The sequence below is a fragment of the Hippoglossus stenolepis genome, chromosome 14, assembly GCF_022539355.2.
Source record: "Hippoglossus stenolepis isolate QCI-W04-F060 chromosome 14, HSTE1.2, whole genome shotgun sequence".
In the NCBI taxonomy this organism is placed as follows: Eukaryota; Metazoa; Chordata; class Actinopteri; order Pleuronectiformes; family Pleuronectidae; genus Hippoglossus; species Hippoglossus stenolepis.
Genome location: NC_061496.1, coordinates 4,980,638 through 4,994,586, shown reverse-complemented (window position 1 = coordinate 4,994,586; position 13,949 = coordinate 4,980,638). Strand labels below are relative to the sequence as shown.

Sequence of the window (13,949 nt, the reverse complement as noted above, 5' to 3'; positions counted from 1 at the left end):
GTAACCATCAACGGAGGCCGCACCACTAAAACCACACAGACACTCAGTTAGAGGGACTATAATAACTAAAGTGGGAGAAACAACTCTGAGGACACAAGGCATAAGATCTTACCATCACATTTAGGATTACTATTACAGGAAATGAGAAGAAGTACTTTATGCTATAGAATCACTTGAAATAAATCAAAATGCCATCAGAGATATCTGGACATGAGATGATCATGCTAGTTTGAAATGTTTTCAGGTTTTGAGTTAGCTGCTGCTGAACCTTTGTGTTTCCAACTCAATAAAATGGAGTTTAAAGGAATTAGGTTTGCACATTATAAAGCCAATAATAACAGAAACAACATCCCCATTATCAATTTGTATAAGATACCAATGACCCCTTATTCAGGTAAAACCTGGAAACAAGAACTACATTTTGAAGCGTTTTTATACAAATACTAAAAAGAACTAAATGGAAACACTTTTAAGTTTTGTTACCTGGGCAGTAGGTGTATAATATTTCAAAGGGAATTTGTTGTGTGTCATATGGATAAAGTGTCACTGACAACACTATCCACCTACATTTAGTGAACATAGCCTCAGCAAGGTTTTTGTTCATGCAGGAGACACCAGAGGGATGTGATGTTTTTTAAAGTTTTCAAATCTCCAAACGGACTGAAAGTCACTCACAGGTCGTGATGGTCTTCACTTTGCTCGTCCTCCCCAGGCCGGCCTGGTTCGCTGTGGTAACGTAGCAGTCGAAGTTGCTGGAGGACATCAGGTCTCGCACCACAGCGCTGGTGTTGGTGGAGGTGAGATTGAGGACGTGCCCGGTGGCTTGAGATGTCACTGTCAGGTAGTAGTGGTCCGCTGAGGGCACCTCCGTCCATTTTACAAAGATTGAAGAACTCGACAGAGCACGACTGTCTTCTATCTGTGATGTGTCGGGCACTGAGAGAAGAGAACAGGGAAGAAACTATTGTTTCTATATATAAATGTCACAATTTGACCTCTGAGGGCAAATTAAATGATGATGCTGCCACAACCAAAATAACAATTTTGAGTGATGTTACTACTAGTGTATATAATATAATATAATATTGTGTTGAGTGCCTTCTTCCTTACCTGTCAACGCCATAGTTTTATTCACACACACCACAAAGTAGAACTGGAAAACTTTGAGAGTCACAATATACTCGGTTCCTGGTCTGAGACCCTGGACATCTCTCTCTGTAGCTGTCGCTGGCAGGGTCACCACAACCGGTGCAAAGTTTGTATTGTTTTTCACCCGTAGATCCAAAAAATAGCTTGTGGCCATGTCGCTTTTTTCCCATTTTACCAGAATGGATGAGGGGCCTGAGGCTTTCGCTGATGAAATCTTGCATCCTGGGAGAGATGGAAAAAAAGATAGTGAAAACAGAAGTTTGGTTTGAGAAAAGACATTTGTTTTGTCACATTACAATACAAAGGAAATTGTGATGTGATTTGTCTTAATTAGTTAATAAGTAATAACTATTAAGCTGAAAACTAAATTCCTCAGTAAACTTACCTTCTGCACTATGAGGTATCTGTAAATAACAAGAAGAATGACATCAGGAACATGATGAAAATATCCTGATTCTACATTCAACCCATTGATCTGTTTTACAAATTTCAACAACAAAAACATAACAGCTTTACCTGAGTCAGAGACACCACTGCTAAAGAAAAACTTATTGCTCCCAACAATCCCATCTTTGACATTGACTGCGGGATTACATTAAGTTTAGTATACAAGGGAGTCAAATACAAAAGGTGTTCTGGATTCTTTTGAGCTTTCGCCCAGGGTGCGTGAGAACCAATCAGCGTTCGCCAAATGAGGACAGGCAGTCCCACCAATGGCCCCAAGGCAGTCAGAGCTGCCCTGAGAACACAACAGGGAGGGAGGGACTGATGGAGGTATGGATGGAGAGATGGATGGATGGATGAGAGTTTGGTGAAGTTACCTGAAGTGAGGATGAAAGAAAAGGTGTCTCTTTCTTCTCTTTTCTCTCTATCACACGGTGGCTGTCACGCATGTTTGCATAATCTTCAGCACTTCAGTTTACTCCTGTATCAGTCTGTCAGTCAATCAGGATTGTATGATTGTGAACAATATTGAACAAAAACTACTTGAGGGAACTTAGTGGAACTTGGTTGAAGAATGCGGTATGGGTCAGGGCTGAACCTATAAAATTTTGTGGTGGATCCAAATCAGGGAATGGATCCAGGAAGTTTGTTTATCACGTGAGACATAGGGCAGTTTTTAATATTTTCACAGATTTCACAGGGAATAATTCATGGATATTAAAAACAAACAAGCACATTTATAAGAACCCCTATGTGTGTGTGTGAAATTCGTTGTGCAGCTTGATTGAATATAAGGGGACTGAGAGCTGGTTGTGTATAGTTATGAGTGTAATACTTCATAAATCCATCTAATTGTATCAGAATTGCTCATACGTCAAATACACAAACCTTTGCATTAGCTCCGTTTGGAGTCTGAAGTGAAACACGGTCAAATATGTTTGTGATTGGTGTTGACTGCACTAAATTCTTAAAAAAATATTCTTCTATTTAAATTCAAATTCTATCACCAAACCATAGAACTGTGCTTTGTTGTGCTTGACTGATCAATACATGTGACAATGGTGACAACAACAAAAGGACTTGAGAGGTTGAAAGTATGAGATGATCCACTTCAAACTGGTCACAGGTGTCTGACCAACATCGATCTTATCGCAGCGATGCTTTTACTCTTGTGTCCCAGAGGCCGCGGTTCACATGCAACTGACACAACTAACACAACTCCTACAAAGCAACATTGTGTTGCATGAAATCTGTCTGTTTATCATCCATTCATTGTCTCTGTCCATTTGTGTTTGTTCCTGATTTGTCCACATTCAGTTTCTTTCTTCTTCCAGCCCGTCCCACGTCTGTAAATACAGTACATTCTGTAAATATCAAAAATATGAAGGAACGCTGCAGCTCCACACATGCACACGTTTCTGCGTTACCTGTTTTTTGTTTTTTTTCCTAATCCCTTAAACAATACATGAGAACATAGTGAATGACCTGAGCCGAGGAGATAAAGGCCTGGGAGGGGCCGCCCAAGTGCCACTGAAACCGAAGTCAAGCGTGCTAACTTGGGAATTAGGACTTCTTGTAAAAGGGATTAACTTAGAAAACACGTCAGATTTGGAACTGTTAATAAGTCGGGTCTTTCCTAAACTCAAAGCTTTTAAAGATCTGGATGTTTGGTTGTGGATTTAGATGGAGAATGATGTTAATTTCCGCCTACGTAGACAGATCCCTGCGATGGTAATGTAGGCTACATGCTGGGCTGAAAGGGATCTGTTATCACCGGAGAATAAAGGGCTATCACCTCCTGGTTGCTCGCTGTGTATTACATAAAAGGAAGTCAACATGAAAGTGGATACGGGCCATAAACCTGCCAGGAAACTTTAGCTCCCCTGTTTAAACAATAAAGCATTTTGAAGCACGGTGAATAAGGACAAGTGATGCGAACGCCTTGATATTGTATCGTTATGAGGCTGTGATACCGTCCTGATGTAGACACTGTTACAGGTCACAGGTATCGAACATGTAATGATGCACAATTCTCTGAAGTTATTAAAAGTCACAGCGTCTGTGGTGTTGCTGTTATTTAGTGAATCGTCCAAGCTAAAAATCATGTGATTAGATCAGAGTGAACTTAAAGATGAAAAACTGACATTTCTGATCCAGAATAGTGTTTCTTTGGCTGAATAGTAAACTCAACACTATAGTGGAATCATCAGTAAACATGGATTTGGTCAAACTGCACCAAATTTCACACACTCGTGGATATTAGTCCCCTAAATGTGCATGATTCTTTAAAATCAATATCCATGAATTATCCCCTGAGAAATCTGTGAAAATGTCCTAAAAGGCCCCAACTCGTAAGAAAGTGATGCAAATGTCGGGATAATAATAAAAAACATAACCTGCTTGGCAACAGTGGTTATATTTTACCCAGATATTCAAAAAATGATTTTGCTTCATGGTAATGTTGACATCGTATGACGAGGAATAATTCTCTGATAAATATAAGATATGGATTGACTCCATTATTTACTGGGATATCTTTCAAAATGTTTTTTATTTTGAGCCTTAGTTTGTTGACCCTCAAAAGCTAATCTTCTGGATATAACAGTAATATATGATAAATAATAATCAGAGGTTTAGTTCACAACAGTCTTTACTGAGGACACTTAATATGTAGTGGGGTAAAGGTTAATGAAACTCAAATACAGTTTCCTGTCAGGGAATCTTCACAGTATGTACGTCAACATTTTCACTCCACCAGTTAAAATGGGAAAGTGAGAGGAGGCGTGTGATCAGATTTCTCATTATACTGTGACAATCATCACAATGATGTTACGAGATTAGGTCAGAAACCTCCAATAAGGCCTCAGGTCAAACGTTGACACATTAAACTGAGGGTTTGAATAGTATCATATTATTGTTCTTGTCCCAAACCATTTCCTACGATTGTATTGAATCTGTATTTTTCCATGTGCAGGTACATGAGTCTGACAAAGAAGTGTCTGCAGTTGGAATCATAAATGTAAAACAATCTCGCTCTTTTCTACCATGAGATGTTACGTAAGCTGCTGAAAGGTCTCCAGTTCCTTGGGGAGATGAATGTGTAGAATGAGTAGAAATGTGGTCTTTTTTTGGCTCAGTCAACTTCTCCCCCACTGAGATCCTCCACAGTGTCACCACTGATAACCTACACTGTTTTCACTGCACTGGAGATAATACCAGAACCTTCCCTCCTGTCACGGGGGACTTCAGACAACTGACACCATGTGTTGTGAAGAAGAGGCAGGGTGACACATGCTTTTCTGGGATAGGTGAGCTGTGAAGATGGTGGCTGGGTGTATTGTAAAGGACCAGTACGTAGGGGATCAATTGGTGGAAATGGATTATAATATATATATATATATATATATAATAGCAACATGTGAGCTGGGATTGACTCCAGCTCCTCCTGCGGCCCTTAAAGGAAAAGCAGTAAAGATAATGGATGGATCATTAACTTAGAATAAGTCCATTTCAGGAGAGAGGCCTCTTCCATCGACCTTGATCCAAGCTGTAGTCACAGGGTGGCTGTAGCTCAGGAGGTAGATTGACGTCCATTGACCTGACATCGCACAGGCATGTTTCTAAAAAAGGGAAGAAGGGTGAGGGTGTCCAGTTGGCTGCTTTCTGCAACCTCGTCACTAGGTGGCACTAAATCCTTAACACTGGTCCTGTAGAGGGAAAATGCTCTGAAACATTTTAATTGTCAAGGATTCAGTTGGGGGAAGCACAGTGGCACAGTGGCACAGTGGTTAGCGGTGTCGTCCCACAGCAATAAGGTTCTCAGTTTGAATTCCGGTTCGGTCGGGGACTGGTCTGTGTGGATAAGATCTTTAAGGTGAAGGCATGAATGGATGAGTGAGGTTGGTTCAATGTAAAGACAAGAGATATGATGACCTGATTGATTCATTGTTGTGAGATCTAACACATCCCATACTTGTTGGATTCAGTTCATAGTTTTGCTCTAAATAAATGTTGTCCCGTTTTTGAATTTTGCGTCCTTTCCCGTTTTAGTTCTGACCCATGAGTCGGGTTATGACAACACACACTCAAAGACACACGGGTTACAAGGCTGATGAAACTGAAACACAGTTTCCACTGGGGGAATCTTCACAGTATATACGTCAACATTTTTACTCCACATTTTTCATATGTACATAAATGTGCATGTGCTTGTCATGTAAAAACATTATTCTTATTATAAATGTAATATGGGGATGTGGTGCTAACTTGCTGCTGCTGACAGAAAATGTGGTTAAGGCTAAATTACAGATATATTTATTACCTGAACAAACAGCTGGTAAGTGTGGACAGGCCTTGATCATTCACAAGATAAAATCAGATTTATTATCTAACTGTCCCTTTAAAAACTGGAAAACAAAAACAAACCAAATATGCAAGAATCACATTAATAAACACTCTGACTGAATTCAGCTCATTTATGTCCACGTGCAAAATAAACCACAAAACACACACTTGATGCTGGGAATTATTTTATTAGTAGAAACATGCATCAGGGTTAAACAACCACAGGGACACATGTTTGATTCATCCTGTCACCGGTCGTCAGGAGGCTTCTAACGTAGGGTTGGAGCTAAGATGTTTATTTCAATTTGGTCAATTCTCAAATTAATACTTCTTTAAAAAAAAGGGGGCAAACAGTTTCATAGCAGATTTAAAATGTTACTGTTCAATTAGATCATTTATTTGTTGCTTCGGGATAAAATCAACCTGTCACAGCTTCATCAGGACAGAATGCACATTTAGTTTTGTTTCCTTTTCACTTTTGTCAACTTTCTTTCACCACACATATTAAAGTGTACTTCTGTTGATTTTTTTTTTGTCACAGACATTCAGTTCATCATCACTTTGTATCTTGGAGAACAGATAATAAATGTTTATTCTGGAATAACAGTTGTTCTTCTATTTATTTTTCAGCCTGGCGCCATCAGGATGAGCGAGGGTGACTCTGGAGGAAGAGGAGGATGAAGAAGATGAAGGTGAGATGTCTGTGTGTCGAGGCTGTAAAGACAAAACAACAAATATTACTTCAAGTCTGCTGCATTTTTATATTTAACTTTAACCTTTTTCTCTTCAGTCAACAACTGTGATCATGTTCTGCATGTTTCCATTTCTCATCAGAGGAAGAGTATTTTTTTATTGACTCACCATGTGCTAGTCCACACTTCTCTTCCCTCTGTAAAGCACTGAACAGATTGAAGTGGTGTTAGAAACAAAAAGCACGATATTCTCACGTTAAGTATTAACTTTTGTGATGTAAACCTCAAAATAATCAAAGTTCAAAGTAGTAAAGTACTCACCTGTGCCGATGTTGTTGTCTGAGCAAGTTACTACAAGAGACAACAATAACAATTCAGAACAAATGTTTTATCCTTACTTTCTATATTAATAATATTAAAGGTTCATTACTGTGTTAATCCCAGTCATCTAAAAATGTCCCAAATTCTCTTTACTGCTGTCGTTATAAGTTATAACTGTTATAATTGTTGTTATGTTATAATTACCTATTAAAGTCAATTAAATTGAGTTGATGTTTGAGATTGTGATAAAAAATATCTTGCCAGTATAAATTCAGTCGTAAAAAATAAAAAATCAACTTAAAAAGGTGCAAACATGTTTCTCGTCACGTGACGTCACTGTGAGCTTCGTACCTGAGTAAATCCTCTGAGCACAGAACAGCACTCTGCTGCCCTCTGGTGTGAGCGGAGCCACCACCACATGGTACACGTCGCCACACTGGACGTTGCCAACATCACAGCTGTTCTCCCCAGGTGATGCAGAGCAGGTGTAGTTGTTGCTGCCTCCCACCACCTCTGCCACGTGGCTGTGGCTGCCGCCTGAGCTGCGCCAGTACAAGCGCATAGAGTTTCCTGCCGTCCGGTAGAGCCTGACCCCTGATGGACAGCACGCACCTGTATGACAGAGAGAGAGAGAGAGAGATGAAGTCCCTTGTCTGTTGAGGCCTTGTTGTCTCAAACAGGATGTCATTGAATAACTGACACAAATATTATGTTTGAAATTATGTTTGTCTCTGCTTCTCATTGGTTGAAAACCCCCTCACTCACTGGACGAGAAGCCCTGATAGGTGCAGTTGGCCTGGCGCCCGCTGTGGCTGAAGGCCTCCATGGTGACGGTGTAGTTGGTGCCACAGGTGATGCATCCCATGAGGCAGTGCGAGTCCAGTGTGTGGCAGCGGGCGTGACCACGCGGCGATGTCAGGGAGGTGATGAAGGAGTGAGCCCCTTTGGCGTGAGACCAGGAGACGTTGGTCATGGCCTGGGTCACCTGGGCCACCGTCAGATTCACCGGGCAACAAGGTTCTGGAACAGAAGAAGAAGAAGGTGGATGATGATGACGAGGGTGTAACTCTGTGTCTGAATCTGCTTCAGAACAAATATATATAAATCATAAAGAGTAACATGTAAAAAGAACACCTGCGAAAGTGAGGCCATTTTACATAAGATACAAACAACTTTAAAGAATGAGAGCAAAGAGAAAAATAAAGTGATAAATATGAATATATGCTTTTTATTAATGCTCTCATAGAACCTGATATTAGTATAGAGTATTATTATACATGTTGAACTTAAATAAAGTCCTTTGTTTACCCAAACACTGGCACATTTACATCATGAAAGTAATGCTGCTGTAGTTGCAGGCGACAAATATCAAAATACTATAAAAAGACTTCAGAGCACGTTAATATCAATGTACAGATAATATCCTGTATTTGGGGTCACTCCTCGTGGATGTGCATGGTCATAAACTGTTGAACAAAGCACATATCATTTATTTTCTATTAATTCCTACATCAAACTGATCTGATAACCTGTATTGTGCAGTAACTATATTAATCAGACCCCTCACCTGTCTCCAGGGTTTCAGAGTAGCTGGGTAAACTCTGCCCTGCGACGCTGTGTGCGACGACACTGACTTCAAATGTGCAGCCACAGGGAAGGTCGGTGAGGTCGCAGCTGCTTCCTGTGGTGGTGCAGGTGCGTGCGCCGTCGTCTCCCACTGCGCTGACGGTGTAATTGACGGCTCTGTTGTTCGCTGTCCAGCTGACACCGACGCAGGAGGAGTTTTTCACGTTCAGCATCGTGTTCATGGGCATGCAAGGAGCTGGGGGGGGAGAAGTTAAAGGCTGACTTCTTGTATTGTCTTGTCTTGTATAAGGTCAGGCCACAAAATATGTGTATTGTAAAGTTACTGTGAAGTTTGCGATAAGACAAAGATTTTACTGATTTTATCACGAGTTTAAATTGTCACTGGGTATTTGCTGGACAAATATAAAGAGACGTTCTCCACCTGTGTCTTTGGTGTGAGCTTTGCATCCACGGTTGCAGCCGCTGATGTCGTTGCAGGGGGTCACCACCACGCTGTAGGCCCTGTCACAGCTGAGGTCGGAGAGGGCGCACACCGGTGCCGTGTCGTTGCACAGGATGACCTCTGAACTGTCCGCGGCCCGGGTCTGGTACACCTCCGCCCCCCGAGAAGCCGCCCACGTGACCTCCAGAGTGTCTGTGCTCACCGCAGAGACGGATACACCCTCTGGACAACAGGGCACTGAAGGACACAGGTGATGTGCAGGTAAACACATATGAAACATATGATGATCATGATGATGATGATGATGAAGACATGTCACCTATGCTGCTACTTACAGGTGGTGTAGTTGAATCTGTCTCCTGGGGGACTGGTGCCGGCCTGGTTGAAGGCGTGCACAGATACCAGGTAGGTGTAGCCACACTGGCAGTGGAAGGTGCAGTTGCTGCTGCTGGTGTTGTAGATCTCTTCCCCACCATCGCCTCTCTTGATGAAGGCCATGTAGCCTTCAGCGTGAGGCACCGGGTTCCAGGTCAGCGAGCAGTTTCCGTCAGTCTCCTCCTCGAGGGCCAAAGCCTCCGGTGGGCAGGGGACTGAGAGCACAGGACAGCAGGGAGATCAGTCTCCATCAGGGCTTTTAGAGTTTCCTATAAGTTGTGTAAGTGTCTGTTTTTGTTTTTGTGTCTTTACTCAAGAACATCTCAATACATACAATATGTTCAGTGGTGACGTGTGTATATAATGTACATATGCTGTATTTTTATTAAATGTTTTATTCTTGACTTGTCTGCTGCTTCCCAGTGCGAGATCAATAACTATCTTATCTTATCTTATCTTATCTTATCTTATCTTATCTTATCTTATCTTATCTTATCTTTAACATTAGGATGTATGTTCACAGAATGTTTGTCATTTCTCACCATAATCACAAACTGTGGATTACTGGTACATTTCTACATTTAGCCTGAAGCATGTGATCAAAATATCTATTATAGCTTTAATTAAGTAATTCATTAATTAATTAATAGTCTGTTTGTTGGTTGATTGATTTTGAACAAGATTACACAAAAACTATTGGACAGATTATTACAAAACTTAGTGTAAGGATTGTGGTACGGCTCAGGAAAGAAGTGATAACATTTTGGTTTGGGTCCTGGTGATTAACATTATGGTGACGTTATGAGATGAAGAGTTTTTTTCAAAGTTTTCAACAATTTCCCAGGGAATAATTCATGGATCTTGATGAAAAGAGTCAGGTATATTTAGAGGACTGATATGGATGAATGTGATAAATTTGGTGCAGCTTGATTGAACATGAAGGGACTGTTGGGCCCTTCTATTGTAATTAAACTTGGACTTGTTTTGTACACAGTTGCCTTCATATTCAGTCCTGCCAGGAGTCCAAACATACTAGTTCTTAACACTAATATAACCTTTGTAGAAACTATTTTAATTTGATTGTGTCTATGGTCTCTTGTCATCTCCCGACTGATCTGACTTCTGTGCAAAAGTCCAAATCCAGGGAGAAAAGCAAATATTCTCCCGAACTGTGTGGATCTGACTCAAAGTGAATCTCTGCTGCTTACAGGTGATGAAGACCTCGGGGTGGGACGGGGGGCTGGGCCCGGCCTCGTTGGAGGCGGTGACCTGGATCGTGTGAACCTCTCCACAGCTCACTGGAGACAGGATGCAGGAGCTGGAAGTGGAGTTGCACGTGAGGTTCTGGTCGCTCGTCACCAGATACTCGACGGGTCCGTGGACCTCCGGACCGACTTCCCAGGACACAGAGAGCTCGGCCACACCGTTACCCATCACCACGGAGACGTTGACAGCAGAGGGGGTTGGAGGTCCTGTTAAAGGACACAAGACAGTGATGCTGTGAGGACACACACAGGTTCACGCACTGAGCCAGTTAAAACATGTAGATATTTGATACCACTGTGCATCTAGACACTGGTGTAATTGGTTTAAATACAATGTTAGTCTTTGCTAATTTATTTAATGTTTAAAACTTCACAACTTTCCTGAGGATAATATTGAAGTCATCATACAGCTGCGTAGCATATTTTCTTATGTCAGCCAGTATAAATTTAAGTATCTACTGCTTTTCACACTTACAGTCTATTCCTTTTTGAAGAATATACATGTTCGTGGTGTTATTCCTCATTATAACAAACACTTATCAATGAACTGTCAGTGCCTCCTTACGTGTTGTCTGGTTGATGTACAAGCTGCCGTCTCCCTTGCGGCCCTCGATGTCCCAGGCGTAAACCCCGGTGATGTAGAGCGAGCCGGCGTCCAGGTCAGAAATGGTCAGATTGGTGCCGGAGGTGTTGTACTTCATGTTGGTGCTTGAATTAAACTTGTACACGGACAGGGTGTACTGGGCGGCGTGAGCCACCGGAGCCCAGGATACAGTGATGCTGTCGTTGCTGAGGGAGGAGGCGGAGGGCTGAGGAGGAGGCAAAACTGTGGAGGAGAGGAGAGTTTGACAAAGTTCACATTTGTGAGATGTTTTCAGAGATGAAGTCTGTACTAAGCTGCTGTTTACAGGCCACGGTTGTTCCATTAAAGGCAGAATGTGAATACATATAGCCTGGTAATTGGACGACAAACAAATCCACTGGGTTGTAGTTAAAATCCTTACAACCGTCAATCAGATCTGAATAAATCAAATCCACCCACTGTTAAATAAAAATACTTTTAAATGTTTTTTCCCTTTAATTGGTGCTTAGTCTTTTGTTTTACGGTTTTATATCTTGTGACTGAAAAGCCTGTTTTTAAATCAAATAATTATTTATTTATCAAACTACACCATTTCTTTTATTTCTATATTTGTTATTTTATTTGTTTAATTTTAATTATCTATGGAATTGTTTTTAATTTCTCTCTAAATGCTTCTTTTTGTATTGTCATGATGCCTTTTATATCTTATGTAAAGCATGTTGAATAGCCTTGTTGTTAATGTGTAAGAATTTGAATGTATGATATAATAAAATTGAATCTAACATATTAAAGTTGTTCTGCAGATCACTTGTTCTTCAGCTTTTAATCTGTTCTTTCACTTCAAGCTGTTTCTGCTTCTGTAACATGAAGTTGACGTCATTAAAGTTTTTTCTTTGTTTTCTCAAATAAAACCACGTGTTAATGGATAATTGATTAATACTACAACTTAATTATTATTAGGTTTTGACACCAAGTGAAGAAGAACATTTGAAAAATTTCCCACGTGATTTTTTGGGTGAAGAACGAGAGAGAGTGACCCTGCGGACAATCAAACAATGAGCAAACAAATGGTGAAACTGTTGAAATGCTTCTTTTCAGCTCATGAGGATCAGATGTTCCCCTGGAGGAGGCAGTGGAGGTGAGAGGTGACACCTTTGTGCTCGTGATGAGGTCAGCTCTTTGTGCGTCTGTCTCACAGGGGTCAGGTGGAGTTACCACAGACACAGGAGGGACCCCTGAGGGATGCTGGGGCATTTCTTCACTTAGACAAACCTGGATTTTTCCCAAACACTGAGAGTGTATGTGCCTGAGGATGATGTGAGTATACGTTCACTCACAGTAATGTACATGCGGGGGGGACAATGGGACAGATCAGTTGACGACTGTGGGGGCACGAGGAGTGATCACAAAAGTGTCCAGTGTCGCTCAGTGAATTTCTGACTCATTTCTTCACAAAAATTCGCCCTCTGGTGATATTTTAACTGAATTCATGTCTGAACTGTTGTTTTTCTAGCAGTCGAAAGTAAAAATACAAAACTAAACATCAACATCACACCTGTCTTTGCAGTCGCAGGCAGAGACGGCTGGCTGCGGCCTCCTGCGTTCACTGCCATGATGCTGAGCGAGTACTCGGTGTACGGAGTGAGCGACTGGATCTCGGCGGGGGGGGACGACACCGTGTCTTCTCTGTGGAAGCCATTGGAGTTCTCGACACGTATGACGTACTGAGTGGCGCTGGTGCTCGTGGTGAAGTCCACCATCAACGTCCTGCTGTCCTTCGGCTTCACTGTGTGGATGGGTTCCATCATCTCAGGGGCTAAAAGGGAATACAAAAAAAGATGTAGTAAGACACAGACACAACAGCACAATAGATATTAAAAAAATTATATATTCTACTAGATGGATGGATGGATGGATGGATGGATGATCTATCTATCTATCTATCTATCTATCTATCTATCTATCTATCTATCTATCTATCTATCTATCTATCTATCTATCCATCAGCTGTGTCTCTTCTCACCTGTTGATGACTCGACTGATGCGTTGCCCAGTATTTGTTGATTTGGGTCCTGAGCCTGTACACTAAAGACATAGTTGACGTTTGGGGACAGGGAGTTGATGGAGCCCATCACAGTGTTTGGGCCAAACGTGGAGAAAGCGATGATGCTGGTGGGGGAACTTTTGGTGGCGACAAGGATCTTGTACGAGCTCGCTCCCGAGACCCTGGTCCATCTGAGAATCGCAGTCTTGGATGTTACTGAGAACACGGACAACTGGAGACCTGAAGAGAGCAAATGAAAGAAATGGTACTTATCAACCTCAAACTTTTACTTTTACTTGAGTACATTTGTCTATGTATTTGTACTTTTAAGTCAAATATATTTCCTCCACCACTGATAATACAGTTGTGTGATTGTTCTTCCTCATATATGATGTTAAAAGAGCAAAACAGTACCTGATGCTGTCACAGCCTGCAAAGACAGAAAAGAAAATACATTTAATTATTCAATCCAAGTTATTACTAACAAGTTAATCACTTTCAATGTGATTCTTTAATTGCATTGCCTTCTTCACTTTTCCTCACAAAATGTCAGTGTCTTTTCAATTTTAAATTATTAAATAAATAAAGTTTCATTACCTGTGAGCATATGCTCAACGAGACAAAAATGGTCAGCCACTTCATGACGCCCATTCTTCACGTCTGTATCTGGAAACACTTTCACCTTCACAGGTCGTAGCTTCTC

The 13,949-nt window shown here is 41.3% G+C and overlaps 1 protein-coding gene across 1 annotated transcript; it reads right to left on the bottom strand.

The window, feature by feature from the left end:
• Positions 1 to 6,804: 6,804 nt before the first annotated feature.
• LOC118121276 (fibronectin type III domain-containing protein 7-like) lies at positions 6,805 to 13,888 on the bottom strand. The gene is made up of 13 exons (XM_035177038.2): positions 13,844 to 13,888; positions 13,661 to 13,676; positions 13,226 to 13,486; positions 12,758 to 13,018; positions 11,185 to 11,445; positions 10,563 to 10,826; positions 9,315 to 9,569; positions 8,959 to 9,216; positions 8,518 to 8,772; positions 7,716 to 7,970; positions 7,302 to 7,562; positions 6,951 to 6,980; positions 6,805 to 6,836 (listed from the first exon to the last, which is right to left on the bottom strand). The coding sequence occupies exons 1-13, from the start codon at positions 13,886 to 13,888 to the stop codon at positions 6,805 to 6,807; spliced, it is 2,454 nt and encodes an 817-aa protein (XP_035032929.2).
• Between the last annotated feature and the right edge of the window lie 61 nt (positions 13,889 to 13,949).